The sequence below is a fragment of the Eretmochelys imbricata genome, chromosome 1 (assembly GCF_965152235.1).
Source record: "Eretmochelys imbricata isolate rEreImb1 chromosome 1, rEreImb1.hap1, whole genome shotgun sequence".
Lineage (NCBI taxonomy): Eukaryota > Metazoa > Chordata > Testudines > Cheloniidae > Eretmochelys > Eretmochelys imbricata.
Genome location: NC_135572.1, coordinates 234,084,636 through 234,105,648, shown reverse-complemented (window position 1 = coordinate 234,105,648; position 21,013 = coordinate 234,084,636). Strand labels below are relative to the sequence as shown.

At 38.6% G+C, this 21,013-nt stretch overlaps 1 protein-coding gene across 4 annotated transcripts in view; it reads left to right on the top strand.

Annotated features, from left to right (window-relative positions):
* The window catches only part of ATXN10 (ataxin 10), a 149,026-nt gene extending 129,068 nt beyond the window's left edge, over window positions 1-19,958 (top strand). For 2 of the 4 annotated variants that reach the window (XR_013347030.1, XR_013347024.1), the window contains one exon: window positions 18,587-18,661. Coding sequence is in view for 2 of the 4 variants with exons in the window: in XM_077825509.1 (XP_077681635.1) it covers window positions 18,587-18,777 (191 nt within the window). In the remaining 2 variants the exon portion in view is untranslated. Of the gene's footprint in view, window positions 1-18,586 lie in introns of all 4 variants that reach the window. The other 2 variants (XM_077825509.1, XM_077825486.1) reach the window with 1 other exon arrangement.
* Window positions 19,959-21,013: the final 1,055 nt, after the last annotated feature.

Sequence of the window (21,013 nt, the reverse complement as noted above, 5' to 3'; positions counted from 1 at the left end):
ACTCTAAGCAGAATTTTGCTGTGCCATAACCTCTCATGAATACCTTTGTAATGACTTTTATGTAGTGTGGCAAGTATATTTTTGAGGACTTTCCAATACATTTTTAATTAGCAATAGAGTGCCCTGTGGCTTGCTTTCCATTTGTTTTGTGCTCTTTTTCTGCCATTTAGGAGCACCAGAAGCATACTGCTCACGTTCTAGAGAGACAGTGGTTGTCTGGGGAAAAAGTCAACAGATTTTTTTCCTAAACTTAGACCAGTTAATCCTATTCTATCAAAGTTATTGCAGTTTGATAACAATTGGTAAGTTCTGCCATTTAAAGTTAACACACCTCTGTAATTGTCTTGAATTTTAATTCTGCATTACATAATTCTGTTGAATAATCCACTACTTCCAAAACTCTGTTTCCAAATACAGGTCTGAATATATAGTGTTTTTCAAAATGTGTTCAGATTTTGTATGGATGTTGGAATGAAGATTTTTACACGTCTGCTAATATGCTGTTTTACATCTGGCTGATTACAACAGCAAGTCTCTTTAACTTGAATGACCTGTACAGTAAGTGTCTGTGTTATATGAACTCCAGTCTGGCAAAATTTTCTGTAACCAAAAGTGCAGTAATACTTGAAGGAAAAACAGGGACTGCCTTTTTTAGATAATCATGCAGCTGGGCGCTTATGAGAAGCAAGAATTGGCAGCATTATTGAAAGGGAAACCTGTGGTTGCTTTAGGCTTTCTTATTCCAGTGGTTGCTGTGAATCCACACACACAGAGACCTTAGTTTGGATAATGGATAAAAATATTGAAAATATAGATAAAAGCTAATTTTCAGATACTCCCTTTTAAACTTCTACCATTATATTCAGTCTGAAAGTCATCTGAGAGGTAGATTCAAAATATTTTTGACTTCATGGCAGCAGCTTGTATAATTGTGGTTCATGAAACCTCTGGCTAAAGCTAGAAAAAATCAAGTTGCTATGCTCTACAACAATGGCAGTTTGTTTTTGTAAAATGCCAGGAAAGACTTTTGGGGGAATTGACAGACATTTTATTTCAGAGTTACAGAGTGCAACCTAAAACAGGCCACATACTGTGAAAAAGCCTCACTGCTGAATAGAAACCAGTAGAAAGCAAAAATAGAAGGGTTATAAAATTTTTAGAGTGAGCCATCATATAGTTGGGCTTTTTCACATAAATGTGGCTATCTCTAGTATGTTGCCTTTCTTTGAAAAGCTTGCCACAGACTCTCTCAATGCGTTCAATAATTTTTAGGTGCATTACTCAATTCTATATTTTCATAGGCATAGACAGGACAATGGTATTTCACCTAACATGGTGCGTGCCCAGGGAGAAAACAGTACTAGTACTCTCCCAAACACTGCCTACAAACCAAGATCTTTCCATTTGAAATACACTATCCTTACCCTGCTCCCTGTAGACCAGTGGTTCTCAACCCCAGTTGAGACTCCTTTCAGTGAGGAAGATCACTTGCCCACTCCCCAAACACTCCTGCTACTAAGGGGCCAAAGGGTGTGAAGACTCTTGCAGATAAAATGTAAGGCTTCTAGTCTTCAGAGAGGAAAGATGATTTTGTAGTAAAGACAGTGGCCTGGGACTCAGGCCGTCTAGACTCCATTCCCAGCTGTACTGCACCAACTTCTGATGTGACATTGGACAGGTTAGTGATGCTGGCAATCATATTTTGTTTTTGCTCTTATTAATGTCCTGGGAGACGAGATTAACTAAATTAAAAATAAAGCCTAGATCTCCTGGATAGCATTGCAGTTCACTGTGCTTCCTGTAATTTGTTCATCTCAGGATGCATTTATACTATGTCTTCAATACTGAAAAAGGTTTTGAGCTGTGCTTACCCTGAGTAAGTAAGTAAATAAAGTTCAAGCTTTCTTTAGATCATATAAACCTGCCATGTTACACCCAGGCAGAGATGTACATTTGGAAGTCTTTGTGGTTGAAATCCCTCACCCTTTTTCATAATTCCTACCAGTACCAACTATGACTATTAGCACAGTACACAGGTACTACTTGTGCAGATCCAGACGAAGTAACGCCAGGTATATTGTAACATTTGTGAGGACCTTCTTGTACACATTATAATATTTGTAAGTCCCTTCAGAAGAATAAACTCTGAAAACACCAACTCATGTATGTAAAAGTAAGGAATTAATAACTCATTATTTCTAAACCAAATTTTGTCATAGTTGTCCTGTGCCCTAGCCCTCTTTCGATGACTTAAATCTATGACAAGCTTGAATTCTTGAAAGAGAGTGGATTTTGAGTTACTACAGATCACCAAAAGATGAAACAGAGAAAATATATTTCACTGCCTTGTTACTCAAATAGCTTGCTTGATTTTCCTTCAGCCTTCTTTAAAAAAAACAAAAAAAACCCCCACCCTCTGGGCTGAGACTAAGCATGAGAAATTTGAGACCCAAAAATTCTTTTTTAAAGGAGTGGTCCAAAAATAGTTTTAAGAATGGAATGCCTTCTGTAAAAAGCTTCCATATTTCAACCTGTCTTTTTGACATCTCCTCTTGCATGTCTCTCCAGAAATGTCAGACTTAACATTGGCAAAGCTGAACTCCTCATCTTTCCTCACAGATCCTTCCAGCCTTACCCTATTTTCTGTCACTATTGACAACAATGCCATTTTCCCTGTTGCTTAAGCCAGTAAACTGGGGACCATCTTTGACTCTTTTCTGACGCTTGCTCCACAAATCTAGACCATGTTCAAATCTTGCTGCTACTTTCTCCATAATATTTCCAAAATCCTTTTTCTTCATCACTAAAGCTCTCTTACAGGCCCTTGACATCTTCTGTCTTGATTACTGCAATTAAGAGTCGGATTTTTTTTCCAGTGAATAGTAAATTCACACCAAAAAATGCTTTTTTGAGGGGCACCAAAACTATTTGCAATATATAAATAAAGTTAGGCAGGTCATCTGAAAATGAAATTTTTTGACTTTTCATTTTAAAACATTTGGTTTGAAATTCAGCTACATTTATTTTTTTAAAATAAATAGTGTAAAACACTCAAAAATGAAACACAAATTGAACTGAAAAAATTTAGAGAGATTTATGTTTTAGGTTATATGGTCATGAAATTCCCTTGACACACGATTTGAAGCAGGCCTGATCTGTACTAATGGCAGCCATGTTGCATAAACCAAAGAGGAAAAACTTCACCAAATATTTTTTCCTCTGACGCTTGCTTCAAAATTTTTGCTTCACACTGATGGACATCACCTGGTGTACATGACAGTGTTGAAAGTATTTTCAGTCACTTCACTTGTTTCCATTATTTGTGTGTCACAGCGCATTAGAAAATTCTAAATAACAGCAGAGACAGGAAATATGCCCCAAATGTTACTCAAAGACTGAATCAACTAAAGCACTTAAGCACGTTTGTCCCTTTGAAGTAAATAAGACTTAAGCACATGCTAAAAGATAAGCATGTGTTAAGGTACTTTATTGACTTGCACACTCTAAGGAAGAATATTTTAAAGATCTAGAAAAGAGAGCTTTTTGTCCTGAACGTAGGTCAGCTTCCTTTGCCCCCTGCTGGAGACTTATGAATAGTAAGTTACAGGTTATATGAACACATCTCAGGTATACGTTAGCTCGTCCATTAGATCTGGTGCCAAAAGTTTACCGTCTAGGAGGGTAATAATACTAAAGAAGTGGTAGCATCCTCTCCTAGCGAACTGTATATTTAGCACACCAAAGGTGTAAAAATGTACAGATGGAAAGATGTATAAAATCAGTCTTGTACAGTTCTACTTAAGAATATAAAATATGCTTGTTTTCATTATCACTCATCATAGAAAATGAAGTATGGGTTGAGTGGATTTTGTGCCCGGATTGGTAGATTCTCATCCCAGCCTTTGAAAAGCTACTGAAGTATACATGTTTCTGTATTTATACACACGCGACACAGGCTCAGACACACACAAATTGATCAAGAGTGTGACTTCTTTCTCATCTAAAACCAAAAGATTTATAGCTACTCATAAATTATGGGTTTCTATTAAACATGTAAGTCATAATTTTAAAAAAATTGGCAGCCTTAGCAGCAAAAATGAATGTCATATATATGGTTTTAAGCTAGTGTTACAGATTTGAGTGTAGGAAAAAGTAAAACAAACTAGAGGTTATGGCTTAATTTTTTAAAGTTTTGTAAGCTTTGGCATGGGACATTGTTATAAAAATAGCCTGATATCCCTAAATGTTTATTGTAGCCCAGTAGCTCTACAATACTTGACAAAAATTCCATATTAAAATTGGTCATTTAATTATTTTTAGTCTTTGTAATGCTGCTAGATGAGTGAACCTTGTGCTTTTCACTCGCATAAAGAGAGAGAACATGAGAATACATATTAAATGGATTAAAAACTGGTTAACTGATAGATATCAAAAAGTAATTGCACATCAGGAATCCTTACTCAGTGGGCAGGTTTCTAGTGGGATCCTGCAGGAATCTGTTGTCAGCCCAATGCTTTTCAATGTGTTTTTTCTAAGATCTGGATCTCACCTTAGTCAAAGTATATGCTCTCAGTCAAGGGCAACCACCATTTTTGATCAGTTTTTTTTAGGGATTTAGGAAGTTTTAGGGAAGGGCATATTATTCATAGGGGTGGATTTTAACGAGATGCTTAATCCTACTTTAGATTGATTAAATGTACACACAGGGGATTTGGGAGGAGCAAGTGCAAATTTGTTCTGGTGGATGTCTGGCAGAAGATGAATCTAGATGTCCGGCACTATACATATTGTTCTGCTACTCATGGATCTTATTCCAGGATTGATAGGATTTTTGTTTATAGAAGTTTATTTTTTGTTAATCTGGGAGTTATAATTTGGTCTGATCATGCCCCCGCATATATTACATGAGAAGTTTGAGATTCAGGGGAAAAACAAAGGGCTTGGCAGTTGAAGAGACAACTCTCCCCTCTCCCCCACACCCTTAGAATTAAAGAACTGGAAGAAGATTTTCAGAAATATATAGAAGGAAATAAGGAAGGCATCAATAAAAATCTTCTTTGCAATGCTGGAAAGGTGGTAAGGAGGGGAATCTTTATAAATAAAGCATCATACCTCAAAAAGATGAGCACTCCTGAAGAAGAGAGTTTGACTAAAGAACTTTGTTTTGGAAGATAGTTATAAATCTACAGGACCTGAAAGCCTGTATAAGAAAATAAATGAGATTAACCTGTTAGAAACAGGCAAGGCTGAGCAAACACTTATATTATGAAAAGGGCAATAAAACTGGTAGGCTTTTAGCTAGAAAGTTAAAAATAAGCAAGATAAATCAACCATCTCTCTGATTAGACATGAAAGGGAGATTTAATAACTGGCATCAAACAGATTTCTGAAACCTTGCTTTTTCCATACTTTGTATGCTTCAGAACATCCAAATCCTGAACTTGTAAGTCGATATCTGAGACTGCGGCAGATTGCTGCAAATGAATTTGAAGTTATAATTCTTAAGTATTTAAAATCAAATAAAGCTCCAGGTGCTGATGGGTTTTCTGTGAAGTATTATAGAGCAATAAAGCAAGTTCTGGTCCCTATTTTAACTGAATTGTTTATACTGGAGGGGAAAGAGATTCCAGATTCATGGAAGAAGGTAAAAATTAGGGTCATTCTTATAGAAAGAAAAGATCTTACCAATTGCACATCATACAGACCTATTTCTTTAATTAGTGTGGATGCTAAAATTTATGCTGAGGTGCTAGCCACCAGATTGAGTGTAATTTTGCCCAAATATGTTCACCATGACCAGTATGGATTCATTGCTGGCAGGCGTCTATTTGATAATATCAGAACAACTCTGAATTTAATCTGTGATTTTTCCCATCTGCTGTTTTCTTTTGATTCTGGAGTAGAAATATCTCAGTCAGATTGGAAATCAGTTGTCCAGGGGCATGTTGGCCCTATATACACATCCTTGAGCATCAGTTGTGGTTAATGGTCCATCAAGCCTCTTTTTTTTAATTTGTCTAGGAGTATGAGACAGGATTGTCTGTTGTTCTCGCACTTCCCCCCCCCCCATTATTTGCTTTGGCAGTGGAGTCATTTGCAATAAATGTGAGAACTTGTCCATTGGTAAAGGCATCAAAACACTTTCTGGATCAGAACACAAAATAGTTTTATATGCTGACAATGAATTGTTATTTTTCAGGATCTAGAAGCTTCCTTAAACATAATGGAACAATTGACTTTGGAATATAGGCTTATGTCAGGCTTTAAAATAAACAAAGGTCAATCTGAAATTTTAAGAATTAATATTCTTGAAGTGATCAAAATAAACTCTCTTGTCAACTACCTACATTTAAATGGGTAAAGGAATCTTTAAAATATTTATGAATAAATGGTTTCCAGGTGTGTGGGTGTGGGAGGAGTCACTGTACAGGCAGCTGCTTCCCCTATCCGCCCAACCCAGAACCCCTTGCATCCAACCTGACCTCCCACCCCACTGAGCCTTATTCCCCCACATACCCAGACCCACTCCCATGAAATCCTTCCCTCCCCCTGCGATGCAGACTTTCCTGCAGCTATGGGGAAGTTTCGTGGGGTTAATCTGACTGAGCCCTGGCAGCTCTGTGCAGGGAAGGGGGAGGGGGAACTCCATCTCTGTCGTCCTCCCGCACCGCTCCTGCCCAGCTGGGACTAATGTCTCTGGGCACCCTGGGGCATCCCCAGACCCCTCTCCCCCAGCTACCCAAACAGAGTGTCTGAGCTGCTGGGAGGAATGAGTGAGCACAAAAACCATTTTCTGCAAGGAAGCAGAGAGAATCTGTGGGGAGGGAAAGCATTTTTCTTCTGCACGTCAGTGGCACAGATTTTCCCTAGGAGTAAAATAAGACACAGTGAGAGTAATTAACAGTAATTTTTAACAGTGAGAGTAATTAACCACTGGAACAAGTTACCTAGTGACGTAGTGAATTCTCCATAATTTGAAGTCTTTAGATCAAGATTGGACGTCTTTCTAAAGGATAGCCAATAGCTCATGGGAAGATTTGATGCAGGAATTACTGAGTGAGCATCTATAGCCTGGGTTATGCTGGCAGTCAGATTGGAATGATCATAATGATCCCTTCTGGTCTTCAGATCTACCAATTTATGATAAATCCCTCCCTTGAAGAACTTGCATTTTAATTTAAAATACATAATAACAAAAATAGGACCCAAATTAGAAGCCATATATCTTGGAGAGGAGCTCTACATTGGAATGTCAGAGGAAGAAATGGGTCAGAAGGTGGAGATCATTTGCTACATGAGATTAGGAAAGGTTCTAAGCATAGGGATAACATGAAAAAGCTGTAAATTCAATAGTAAGAGAAAGAGACCAAGTGAATTAAGGGGTGAATTAGGGATGGGAGTGTAGGAAGAAATGTGTAGAGTTATGGGAAGTAGAAAAATATTTAAGCTCATCTCTTTTCTGTTACTGAAATGATTAAAATTATTGAAACTGTTGTAGGAACAGTGAAATAGGTCTGCTATAAATCAGTCAGAGCCGACATTTTTCATTTATAAACTATTAATGGTACTGTTGAAAATCTTGGTCAGTATGAACTGTATTGTTCTAAAAATTGGCATACAGGATGAGCAGCCAAGATTAACTTCGTTTTATCAGTAAATGTTTTGTGGGCACAAGTTTGTAAATGGGATCGATTCAAAGGGCTGTATGCTTGTCATCCCTTTTCCAGTCCTGTAGAGATCAGAATGCTAGGGATAAGTGCCTGCTGCAGAAACCCTGATAATGCAGATCACAGGAAGCTTTGCTGCCAAGCAGTAGGGGAGATTGCATAAAATAGCTAGTTTGGAGAGGGATGGCCCTAACCTCCTGCTAAGCTCTCAGAATAGTTTGGAGTTGGGAGAGGTCTTGGTTCCCTGCCTGTTGCACAGGGTTAAAAACCCCACCTCTGGTAGTACAATCAGGGACAAATCCCTGTCAGAATCCCCTGAAATGTCCCTGCCTTTAGGCCCCTCAGGAATTTTCCTGCAGGAACCAGGGATCAAGCTCTGGGTAACCATTCTGCTGCAGAAATTCCGCTGCAGTTCATACTGGAAGTGCATATTAGTATAGTGGTTGCTTCTCCCCCCCCCCTCGCCCATTCCTACATCACATTGGCTCTTAAACCAGTCTGTTCCACTGTAGATGGGAGATACTTTTGCCAACCTAAATATTGGTATTTTCAGTTCTAATAGTTGTAGAATCAATTATCAAGTGTCTCTGCAGGTAAGTAAAGCAAGTGCTGGGGCTTATTATGATTTTTTCCTGGGTAAGGACTAAGTAACGTTCCTCCTGTTTGAACTGTGTGTGAGTGTAATAGGTTTTCTGTAATTTTATAATCTGGCTGTGTCTCTTCTCTGTATTGAATTTGTTTATATTGTATGGTTTTTATCACTCCCAGTTAGGTTTTAATACATATCAATTTTGTATGCAGATTACAGGGAGCAGAGATTGAATGGTTTTGGTATGTATACTTACAGCACTAGGTTATAAATAGTAACGCTAGTTGAAATTTTTTGACCTTCCTTATTTATTTCAAAGTTTTTTACAATTATGCCTGATGAGAGCTCAAAGTGCATTACAAGAATTTAAGATACAACACTTAAAATCTAATTGATAGACATGTACATGAACATAGATATGTATAGCACTCAAGTATGTCTGCAACCAGTATGTTGGAGCTGGAAACGTTTTTCACAGCAGTACCTGTTGGAGCGGCAACCATGCCCTGTGTTTCTCTCCTCATGGCCCCCCTTAAGACAATATAAGGACAGCAGCATCCTGACTCCCCTCGGTTCCTTAATACCACTTGCACCACTCCGTGTGGTTTTCCTTACGTTTTTTTTCTGTTTAGTTAACTATTAGGTTACTTAATTTTGTAAGTAGTTAGTACCCTTTTGGTTTTCTTCATTGTTTTCAGTTTTTATTCTAGGTTATTTGCTACTGTAATTAGTAGGTGTTGCTGAGCATCTGGACATGCAGTGTTCTCTGAGCTTCAAGCAATGCCCTTTGTGTGGGAACTCTATTCCTAACAGAGATCCACACACATTGGTTGCTGTCTCGGTGAAGGACAAGTCAAGGAGAGGTGTAGCATCCGCCACTCCTTCAAGAAACATACTCAGAGTTCTAGGGATCTGCGCCTCGAGCAGCACTTCCTGGAACACACAATGAGGCCTACCTCTGCACTGGCACCGGATTGCTTTGTCTATGCACAGTCAACCACTACTATGATAGACTTCGAACAGGCTCTTGAACTTGGATTCCTTTTGAAGGAGAGATCAGTCTTCCTCTCCAGGGGTTCCATGCAAAAGGACCCGTAAGACTTATAGGAGCCACTTGAGCTCAGTGAGTGGCTTGTCTTCCACCTCAGAGGGTGGATTGGAGCAACACTTAGATTTATCAGGTACCCAAAGTAGAGCTGCACTATCAGCCCATGTCTGCCTGGCAATAAAGCAAGAAACTCTTGGTAACATACCGTCAAATCTGGATCCGTCATGGCAGAGACTGTCAAATGTGGTGCCAGTGGACACTGTTTCAGCGGTACCCATTTCAGTACCTGCCACCACACAGACACATGAGGAAGTGAAGGACCTGCTCTATCTATCTGTCTGTGGTTCACTGTTGATGTAGGAGTCAGTGGAGCTGCTGTTATCTCTGGCTTGTCCCGGGCCTTCAACTTCTTTTGCATCAGGGACAGAATATTGTCAACACCAGCATCAATATCAGTTAAAAGACAATCTAAGACTGCTTTGTCTATGCCATCTGGTGCTTGGGTGCTGAGACATTCTTCAAATTCAGCACTGACCGCACCCTCAGCTTTGCCTCTCGTACCAGGTCCTTCACTGACATGGCTGTTGAAGCCAGGCTATGCTCCTGCATAGCCTGCTTTGGAACTAGGCTTAGCAGCTAGATCTTGTGTGAACTGAGACGTGGTACCCCTGCAGTGCCACCGCTTATTCTGACCTTACTTTCATTCCGCTGTAAGGTGGACAGTAGCCTTGCCTGGTTGGGTGCCTCCTGTGCTGACTGCTTATTCAGAGGACCCCTTTGGATACAGGTCAGACTCATCTCCATCCCTATCAAGGCAAGAAAAATCCAGTAAATCAACCAGACCACCTCAAAAGGGAGATCTCTGATCATAATGGGTATCGGTCACTTAGTAAGGAAAGGCTAGCGTGGACTGAAACATTTTGGCCTCTGATGCCCTACTGGCTTATGGGGAACCCTTTAGAGGCCCCTAGATCCTCAGATCTTGATTTCTATCCAGTTCCAGGGGAAAGTCCTGGAACTGTCCACCACAGAGCCTCGTCTACTGGAAGAGCAGCCAGAAGCTCTCCCTACTTAACAATCAGCCCAACAAGATTATTGGGCAAACAAGATCTATCTCAGGAGGCTACTTTGTCTTCGGTCAATTCATTCTCACCCTCTCCAGAGGACTCAAGAGCCCCAGGCTCATCATATCAGGAATTGCTTAGAAGAATGGTACAAAAGACCACAAGAAATGCCATCAGTTTTGGCCTCTAGCTGGCCTCATTCCTGGTTCATTGACTGATGCCTTTCTGTTGAAACAGGGACCAGGCCTACTGTATGTCTTTACTCAGATTCCACTGATCTTGAAAGTCATCCTCAAATTGAAGTAGGATTACACCAAGATTATTCTAATCGCCCCCAACTTGATCAAGACAATGCTTACATTCAGATCTTTGCAGCCTCTCAGTGGAACGTCCACAACCTATGTTTCCTCTTCCAGACCTGGTCTCATATGAGCACATCCTACATCCAGATCCCAACAGCCTGCAACTGATGGCTTCTCAATATCTAGATCAGGAAGAGATGAGCTGCCTGCAGCAGTCCAAGAGATTTTACTTAACACTAAGAAACAATCAATTAAATCCACCTGTTTAGCAAAGACTCTGGTCTTCTGCTCTCGTGATTTCAGCCTATGAGGGCAAGTATCCAGGACATTATGGAATACTTACCACATTTGAAGTCTTCTGGCTTTTTCTTAAGCTCCCTGAAGACTCACCTGGCAGCGATTTCTGCCATTCACTCACCTGGTCAGGGGAGAACAGTGTTTTACAATCCTATGGCTACTAGGTTTCTCAAGGGAATTTACTCGCTTGTGTGCTCCTGTAAAAGCATCAGATCCTCTATAGGACCTTAACACAGTGTGAGTCGCTCTCATGAGATCCCTGTTTGAAACTTTCTCTACTTGCTTCTGAGCACATTTGTCCTTGAAGATGGCCTTCCTTATTGCCATCACATCTACAAGGAAAGTAGGTGAGCTGCAAGCATTAACAGCGGGCCCACCATATTCTTGGTGGTGGTTTTTTTTTTTTTTTAATAAGGACAAGGTGTCTTTGAGACCTCACCCAAAGTTTTTAATTAAATTAGTGTTGGCCTTCCACCCTAAACAGACGATATACCTATCAGTGTTCTTTCTGAAACCTCTTGATGATCCGGAAGGAAAGTGTTTACATACTTTGGATGTAAGAAGGGGATTGGCCTTCTATGTAGACGGAGTTAGGTCATTTAGACAGTCCCATCAACTTTTTGTTTCTTATGCTGCTAGGGTGCAGGTCCAAGCAGTCTTGGCCCAGATAACCTCTGGATGGATCACATTCTGTATTACCACTGCTTACAAAGTGACCAATACACCTTCTCTCCAATGTCTCTCTGCCCGCTCAACAAGAGCTCAAGCAATGTCCATAACTTTTCTGAATGATGTACCTATCCTGGACATTTGCAGGGCTGCGACCTCGCACATAATGATGAATGAATACATACATTCATTCATCATTATGCCATCGCAACAGCTTCAAGGGAGATTGCAAACTTTGGCCAGGTCATCCTTCAGACACTGTTTAAAAAGACTCCAAGCCCCATTGTTTATGATGCTACATGTGAATCGCCTGAGTGAAATACAAATCTATATCCACTTGAAGAAAGAACGGTTACTTACCTATCTTGTTACTGTTCTTCAAGATGTGGATGCAACCGTGTATTCCATGACCCACGCTCTGTCCCCTCTGTATCAGACTCTGAGGCTATTCTCCAGTGCGAAGGAGCTGGGGGGGGGCAGTGCTGCCCTTAAAGCCTTGGGAGGGGCCACAAGGAGCCACAGGGCACATGTGCCACACTGACGGGTATTGCTGTGGAAAAGTTTTCTGGCTGCGGCATGCTGGGTGCACACACACCTGAGTGGAATACATGTTTGCATCCTCATCTTGAAGAACACAAGTTACAGTCCAGGTAAAAAACCATTCTTTCCAGGTTGAGATTGCATTGCCACTAGCTCTCTTCTGTTAAACTCAGAATAGGTAATAAATTAATTTCCTCAGCTAATCACCACTTCTGTGGTATCTCTAAAAAACCAGTAGCCCAAACTCTTCAGGGCTAATATATAACTCTAGTATGGCACAATATTTGCATACTGAGCAGTTTTAATCTGTATGAGTTTTAATTCCTAAGAATATCTAATATTGAGGATGTAATGTCAGTAATGTGTAGGATCAGAAACATATGTAACAACATGAGGGCTTTAAAAAAACAAATGGACAGTGTCATGCACATATTGCTAAAAATACACAAAATAATGGCAAACCAAAGTAAATATACAGTATAAAGGAAAAAAAAGACATTGTATTGAACTGTTACCACCTTTACATGGTAGTTGGGGCTTTGTGAAACTGTTGTAATCTACTCATAGGAAGAATTAAATAACTTGTAGTTCTTTGTAAAAGAATTGGCTTACAGTGAAGGACTAAAAGTCTGAGTGTCTACTACATGTGGTCAATCATAGTCTGTTGATCCAAACTGTGACTAATTGTGCCAGTAGCTGACTAGAAAACCTCTATAGTGGCAAAAAGAATTATCTTTCAAGTGACTGTGATACAAAATGCTTGAAAGGACTGGAAGACTTATGGGGAAAAGTGTTTATTTCTTTTCTTTGTGGTCCAATCACTTCTGTAAACGGAAGCGAGTCTTTTAATGTGGCATTTTGTATTTTATTCTTGGCCATAGAACACCTAGAGACTTGGATTATGAGCTGCAACTTGGCAGAAACAGTTTAGCAAGTACTGTACTTAAACTTTTCTAGTTTCTAGCCATATAGATCTGTTTCAAACAAGTTCTTTAAGAAGTTGAACTGCTTACAGTTTTTGTTCTTTATATTTTGATTTTCTTGGCGCTTCTTTTTATGTTTTAAGTCAGTGGCTCTCGACCTTTCCGGACTACTGTACCCCTTTGAGGAGTCTGATTTGTCTTGAGTACCCCCAAGTTTCACCTCATTTAAAAACTACTGGCTTACAAAATCGGACATAAAAATACAAAAGTGTCACAGCACACTATTACTGAGCAGTTGCTTCCTTTCTCAAATTTACCATATAATTATAAAATAAATCAATTTGAATATAAACATTGTACTTGCGTTTCAGCTTATAGAATATAGAGCAATATAAAACAAGTCATTCTATGAAATTTTCAAGGTTTTATTGACTTTGCCAGTGCTGTTTATGTAGCCTTTTGTAAAAGTAGGCAAATATCTAGATGAGTTGATATACCGCCTGTAAAGACCTCTTTGTACCCCAAGGGGGACAGGGTACATGTACCCCTGCTTGAGAACCACTGTGTTAAGTCATGAAGGGAATTTAAAACATTTTGGATTATAAATCTTTAAATGTTTTATGTAGTTTCCTGATGAGGCATTTCTGTGTCTGTTCGTACTGTGCAGTTCATACTACTTAAATTGGAAGCAGCTATATAATTTCAGTGATATAATGGAATTAATATACAAAAGATGACACATCCAAACACATTGAAATAATTCATCAGAAAGGTGGTGAATGCATTTGTGTTTCCATGCCACACTGCTACTAATAACAAGAATTTAACAATATACCCTAGCAGAAGTTTAGTGGGTAAAATAAAAACACAGGGTAAAATTTTGTCCCCCTCCTGAGTCAATGGCAAAAATCCCCTTGAATTCAGTAGGGTCAAGATTTCACCCACATTTATCATATTAATTCAAGATAGCACAAATCTCATGGCACAGTTCAAGCTCATCTTTTTTCCCAGGTAGTTGGAATTGTGGGTTGGCAAATTATTCAAGGGTGATTTGCAGTGGGTTAACTTCAACAGCTACTTAAACTGCTGTAGTTAGGATGAATGTATTGGCTATGTTGAGGAAGTCTAGAGCATTTGTATAAATCAAAATAAATATTGGGGTCTGTGAATTAAATAGCGGCAGGTCAGAGAAGTTATATAAATATGTGCAAACTAGCTATATCTTGATTATACCTTGTATATTTTAATTTGCTAAGAAGTGAAATTCTCACAAAAGGAACAAGGATTTACTCTTTCCATTTCTCCCTTCTTTATATAGAAGCTCCAGTGTGATAAAGATACTGTAATCTTCAGTTTCTCGCCTAACATTCATTAATTTGACACTTCAGAATGTACTGTTGAAAAGTCTAGACAACCCTGCCAAATCAGATCTACCATGCTTGCTGCATTTTTTCTTTTATGTCATTTCACAACAAACAGGCTCATGCTCTTATTTGTAGTAACTATGGAAACCTCAGAAGCTCTCTTTCTAAAGCTGAGTATACAATAAAGTGCTTAAAGTGTTGGAAGGATTAGAGACTTTAGAATATGTTTAATTTTCTCTCTATCTATCTTTGGAGAGGAACAAGAGGGTAATGTGCATATTAGCTGAGGGCTCACTTTAATCTCTGCTGACACTTAAGTCTGTCTAGGTTTGCACACAGCCATCCAGGGGTCTCTTTCTCAGCATGCTAACAAAGAGAGTTATCCATATTCATGACTCTGAATTGTACAATGGAAAACCTGTGTATGGAAAGGAGAAAGTTAAGCGCAAGTGAAAATATTATTGAAATCATTTTGCAGCTTTAAGTACAGTGGTCGCTAATGGCAAATCGTGATGATAATGGGTTTCATCAGATAATTTTTAGTGAAGATGTACTAGAAATTACATAGTCATGAATTAATTTGACATGGGGGCAATAGGAATAGATCATTTGTTCTAGAGTTAGCACACATTTTCAGGAAGTCTGATAAGGAATTAATCCTATTACCATCTTCATGTCCTGTAATGGCAATGCAAAGATTAATACAAATTTTAATTGTTTAAAAATACAGTAAATCTCATCTTTTAAAACAAAACAAACTAGAGTTTGGGTCAGAAACATTACTACTTAAAGAATTCACCACCTTTCTCAACGGATCTGCTCCCTATTAATGATCTACTCAGAGCCATATCTCTGATGGAACACAGTGGGTGAAATTCTCCTGCTATGCCATTGGCAGAGACAATGTGAGTGATGTCCTGCTTCACCTTGGGGGATCATCATGTTACCCTCTGGTTCTCCTTCTGGCCCTCGATAATGCCCTGAAATAGGGTAAGGAAGTACTGCTGGACTGTGATCCTGATTCTCCCCCTCATCCACAGCATTCATTAGTTTGCATGCTTCACCAATCGATTTTGTCCACTCTTGTCATTAGTGCTGATGACAGAGATTTTCCTTCACATTTGGTTTTGTTTCCTTGGTATTTGGTAAACTTCTTCTATATACTCATCTAACTGCAAAATTTGGTAATTCACAGTGAGAGATGACCAGTTAATGTAGCTTTATATAACTATCATAGTTTGTACAAAGAAAAGGAGTACTTGTGGCACCTTAGAGACTAACCAATTTATTTGAGCATGAGCTTTTGTGAGGTACAGCTCACTTCATCGGATGCATACCGTGGAAACTGCAGAAGACATTATATACACACAGAGACCATGAAACAGTACCTCCTCCCACCCCACTGTCCTGCTGGTAATAGCTTAATAATAATAATAATAATAATAATAATAAGCTATTACCAGCAGGACAGTGGGGTGGGAGGAGGTATTGTTTCATGGTCTCTGTGTGTATATAATGTCTTCTGCAGTTTCCACGGTATGCATCCGAGAAGTGAGCTGTAGCTCACAAAAGCTCATGCTCAAATAAATTGGTTAGTCTCTAAGGTGCCACAAGTACTCCTTTTCTTTTTGCGAATACAGACTAACACGGCTGTTACTCTGAAACCTGTCATAGTTTGTACATTCATTTAACTGTAATAATGACATACTCACAAGAGAGGAACAGTGGATATTCTTCATTACTGAATTCTCATTTCAAGACCTTTTTTCTCCTTTACGGTTCTTCGCCTACCTGCCCCCATGCTTCACCCCCAGTCTTGATTTCCCAATCCCTTTCTGGCCCCATACAAATCCATCCACTGGCCAGAAACTCGAAAATGAAAGAGGAAGGTGGTGGTAAGAATCTTCTTCTGACTCTCTTAGGGAAAGGCCCTAAAAACTGACATTTGTTGAACTTTTCAGTCTCAGTTCTCACAATGCATTAATGTAATAATAATAATACTTTGTTGAAAGGTAAAGTGCAGTTTTATTGATGCAGCACTAATTAAAATATGGGTATCAATCATTGCTGCTTGCCAAAAGATGTATAATTCTACGGCCTTGCTGGAGATTTCTCCTACTCCAATTTTAGGGATGCTATACACAGTCAATCATATGTGACAAATGAGCTACCACCGGATAAGTGTGTTTGTTTAGAATCCTTTGATTTATGTGACTTCAGTCTAGCTGCCTCTTTAGTCTGCCCTATCTAGCTGGGTACCCAGGTAGGGAGAAGAGCCCATGCTATTATTATTGTTAATCAAGTTTATTATGGTAGTGCCTAAAGACCAACCAGTAGTGGGCCCCATTGTGCTGGGCACCACCTCGTGAGTCCAGAGCCATCACTTGTTACCGGAAACCCTCTGACATCATGAATTACTCATAACCCCTTAGTTTAGATTAGAAACACAGTGCCTGTCCAGAATAGCTTACTCTCTAAGAATAAGGCAAGACACACCAATTGGGCACAAAAACCAGAGGAAACAAAGGAAACAATGAGAATTATAAGAAAATGCATGTTTGTACAGTGCCTAGCATACTGGGGCTGGATACTCTAGGTCAGTGATACTCAGACTGGGGCTCGGAAGCCACAAGTGACCAATCTAAGTTATTAACCAATCAGGATGCTTTTACTGTGTTATTAATCAATTGTGATTGATATAATGATACTTGGTCAGTCATTTTGCTATGAGAATAATATATATTATATTAATTATTATATAGTACTCTCTCTCTCTCTCTCTCTCACATAAAATATAGTAAATGAAACAATGAATTCACACTACTGTGGCTCTTTTGAGTGATCGCTAATTTGGCTCCTGAACCACTGAGGTCTGAGTATCTCTGCTGTAGGTTCTATCGCAACAGAAATAATTAATAATTGGACTTCCTTTCATCTTACGTTTTTGGCTGGGGTTCCTACCCTCCCGAGGCCAGATAGTTCCTCTCCTACAGCCACAGGCAAATGCCAATAGAAACTCTGTTATGTCTCTGTACATAGACCTGGTCTAGCCCAAAAGATATCAAGGAGATGAGTAAATTATGTGCATCCTTCTATTGCACGTGGAGGTACATGTTGCAAATAAGTGGTGTGCTACAGACACGACTTGCTACATGTGAAGCTTGTATGAAATTATTCAGAATTGTTTGTTTCCCATGTGGGTGTCTTGGAAAAGATACCATCACATAGCTTTTCAACTACAGAATTGGGACTAACATCTGACATTTCATAAAAATGAATACTTTAGTTCTCTTGGAAGATGCCAGATTGATATTGCTGGGAATTTAATTCCTCTGACATGCCTCAATCCTAGCTGGAAGGGACTCACTTAAGAGTCAAGTGGGTTGTCGCTTGTGCCTGTTCAAACATTAGCATCTCTGCAGGAACTACCTCGTGGTCCTCTGAGTGTCAGTGGGTTTTATGATAGAGACCCAAGCACTAGGACTGAACTTGCATAACTTCATCTAAAACATTGTGTTTCTTAAAAACAAGTCGCCTATGTTACTAACACCACCATTTATCATTTACGTGAACAATTTTAATACAAGTGTAATTGACTCTTTATTTATGTTTGTTTCCTTTTTTGAAAGTTTTCTCAATTTGTAAATGAAAATAGCCAATCAGCTTCACTGTTTCTTGTTTATAGTTAGTTTCATTTTTAGATTGTTTAGTGCACAATGCTGCAAAAACTGCAGTGGGATTTTTTTTAGCTTTGTGTTAGAAATGTTCCCATGATTTTCAATTAGATTTGGCTTTTTTAAAATTGTTTTTACAGAATCTGTGTCAACGGAAGAAGGGGGTGATCCAAGAGTGTCCCGTTTTTGTTTTTGTTTTGGTCAGTTAATTGCTTTTTTTTTTTTTTAATTCAGGATAAAACTTGGTTGGCTTGACTGAAGTCAGTGAGACCTCATGAGCTATGTTACTCGTGTATAAGTGTTCGCAGGGTCAGGATCGTAATTTTGAAGAATCTTTCTCTACTAACTTGCATTTTAGAAATCTTGGGGGGAGGGGGTTTCATTCCACAATTAAAATGAGCATTCTGTTTTGTCTGTAAAATGAGAAATTCCTTAATTCTCTTCTATAGTTGTGAATCAGTGGGCTGTGTATGCCATCCGAAATCTCACTGAGCAAAATGAAAGAAACCAAGAGGTTATTGCACAGATGGAGCAGCAGGGACTGGCAGGCAATTCCATCCTCAAGAACATGGGTTTGGAGATTGAGAAACAAGATGAGAAGCTAATATTGAAATCTATTCGAAAGAACCCAACTTCATGAGCAGCCACATGTAAACTTTTTGAGGATTGTCACCAAGTAGAAAGAGGGATATTTCCTAAATAATACAATATGAAGGCCCTGTTAGGATTTCCATTTTTTTTCCAGTTTAAGTTCCAACTGCTGGAAGTATTATGACCTTTTCCAGAGAAATTGTAAAACAATAATGGTCATTCACCACTGTGACACATGAACACCACAAATGCCAAAACCTTTTCAAAACTGGAGATTGGTGGTAATTTCATTAATTCTTTGTTTTGCTAGTGGAAAAGAGTCATGAAGCCGGGAAACTGATTAGTGGTTACTTATCTCATTTGTTATACCTGAAGATAATAATTGTTAAAAAATCACTGAGATATCACTTCTGTGATGTGTTAAAAGCAGCAGTGCTGAATCAGTTCTAACTAGCTAATTAGTAAATGTTGGTACTTAAAAAAATAAATCAGAATGTTTAAATATTTGTATTTATATAATATGACAGTGAGAGATTGGATGTACATAAATACTCTCTGAATTAAACACATGCAATGCTGCCTTCTGTGTATTTAAATTATTCGTAAGTTATCTTTTCTATCTTGTTACTTTTAGTCTTTATGCTAAGTATGTTAAAAACAAAGTTGAAGCTGTTGTGGCAACAGATGCTGAATTCCTCTGCTCTGGGGCATGTCTGTATTTTGGAGACTTGGATGTTTATTTGAATTTTATTTGTTCCTTTGGATGGTAACTCAACCCACTCTCCTTTTATTTTGCACTTCTCATGGGTTTTCTGAACTCTGGCAGACGGCTGAAGAGGTAGTTTCTCACTGTGATTAATTCTAGCAGTTTCTTTTCACCCCTCCGCCTTTCCAAAACATTGACAAAACTCATTTCCAGTTAATTAATTCAAGAGAGGCTGAAGAATGGAAGGCCCTGCCTCTTCATTTTAGGTACCCTCCTATATTGTTGTTGGACCCAGCCACTGTGGAATGTGGCATGAATGAGATGGGTGGAAGAAAAAGTGCATGATTAACTCTTCTTGTTCTGAACTGTTGCTTTAGAAATTAAGGAACATGGCTCTTGATGCATAAAGCAGAACAAAAGTTATTACCTGATAATTTTTTTAACTCTGTATATACTACTGCTATGAATGAATTCTGTCTCACAAAAGAGTCTGATTAAATTAAATTGCTCATGTTCAACTATCACTTCACTCATCACTTTATTTGGAATAATAAACTTTTGTCAATATAAATGTATTAGAGTTTAAACAACCATATTCAAAGGGAAAATGAATGTAGTTTTTTAAACTCTAAGACATTTATATTTATGCTTATCTGCATCCTAAATTATTGGGGGAAGCTGAAATCCTTCCATTTAAACACATGATCTAGGCATTTATAGTGCTCACCTGACATGGCCATAGAGCTGACTGGATGACATTATTGTCCAGCACCCAGCAGTGCACTCATTTTAGGCAATGTTTGGCTTTAGGCTGGGGGCTATGAGCTGCAGCCCCTTTTAGTTCTTTAGCCATTTTATGTAGTAAAGTGTCTAAAAACACAAAGATGATCACATGCACGAAGGTAGGACTATCACTTCTGTAGTTTTAAAACGTCTCCTTTCTAATATAAACACCAAAGGGAGAAAAGGTTCTCTTTGATTTCAAAAGGCCAAATGTGTTGCCTAAACAAAAACAACAAAATAATAGATATCTTATTTGGGATTTTTAAATGATGTGGCAGAAAAGTGTATGACCGCACACTGGAAGAATTTTTTTGAATTGCTTCATCTGTTGCATTCCAGTTTATAAAGGCTATATAGGATTCAGTACCATCTCTAGTTTAATGGCACAGGGAATACTTTTTGTGTTCTTTGTGGAGTCTACACTGTCAGTTCCTTGACAACTCCCATAAAATTTACACGTCATTTTTAGGCTGCAGTTTATCTAGTAGTTAAATCATTATTTAAGATCAGCGGTATGTATTATCATTCATAGCACTGAAGTATGGCAACTCAGTTCTATCAAGCTGTTAAAGAAAAACTTTCAATTTTTAGGTTCTCAAAATAAAATAAATGTAATAAATGTAGTAAAAGTGTTTTTCTGTAAAAGTAAATGGATTTAATCTTTAGGTTTTTTTACCTTAAAGAACTTTAATGAAGGATTTGTCAAAGGCACTAGCACTTAAAAATAAAATGGAAGTGTTTAAACTTATAATTCTAAAATCTCAGAAGATTTTCAGATTTCTTTTAACACATTTAC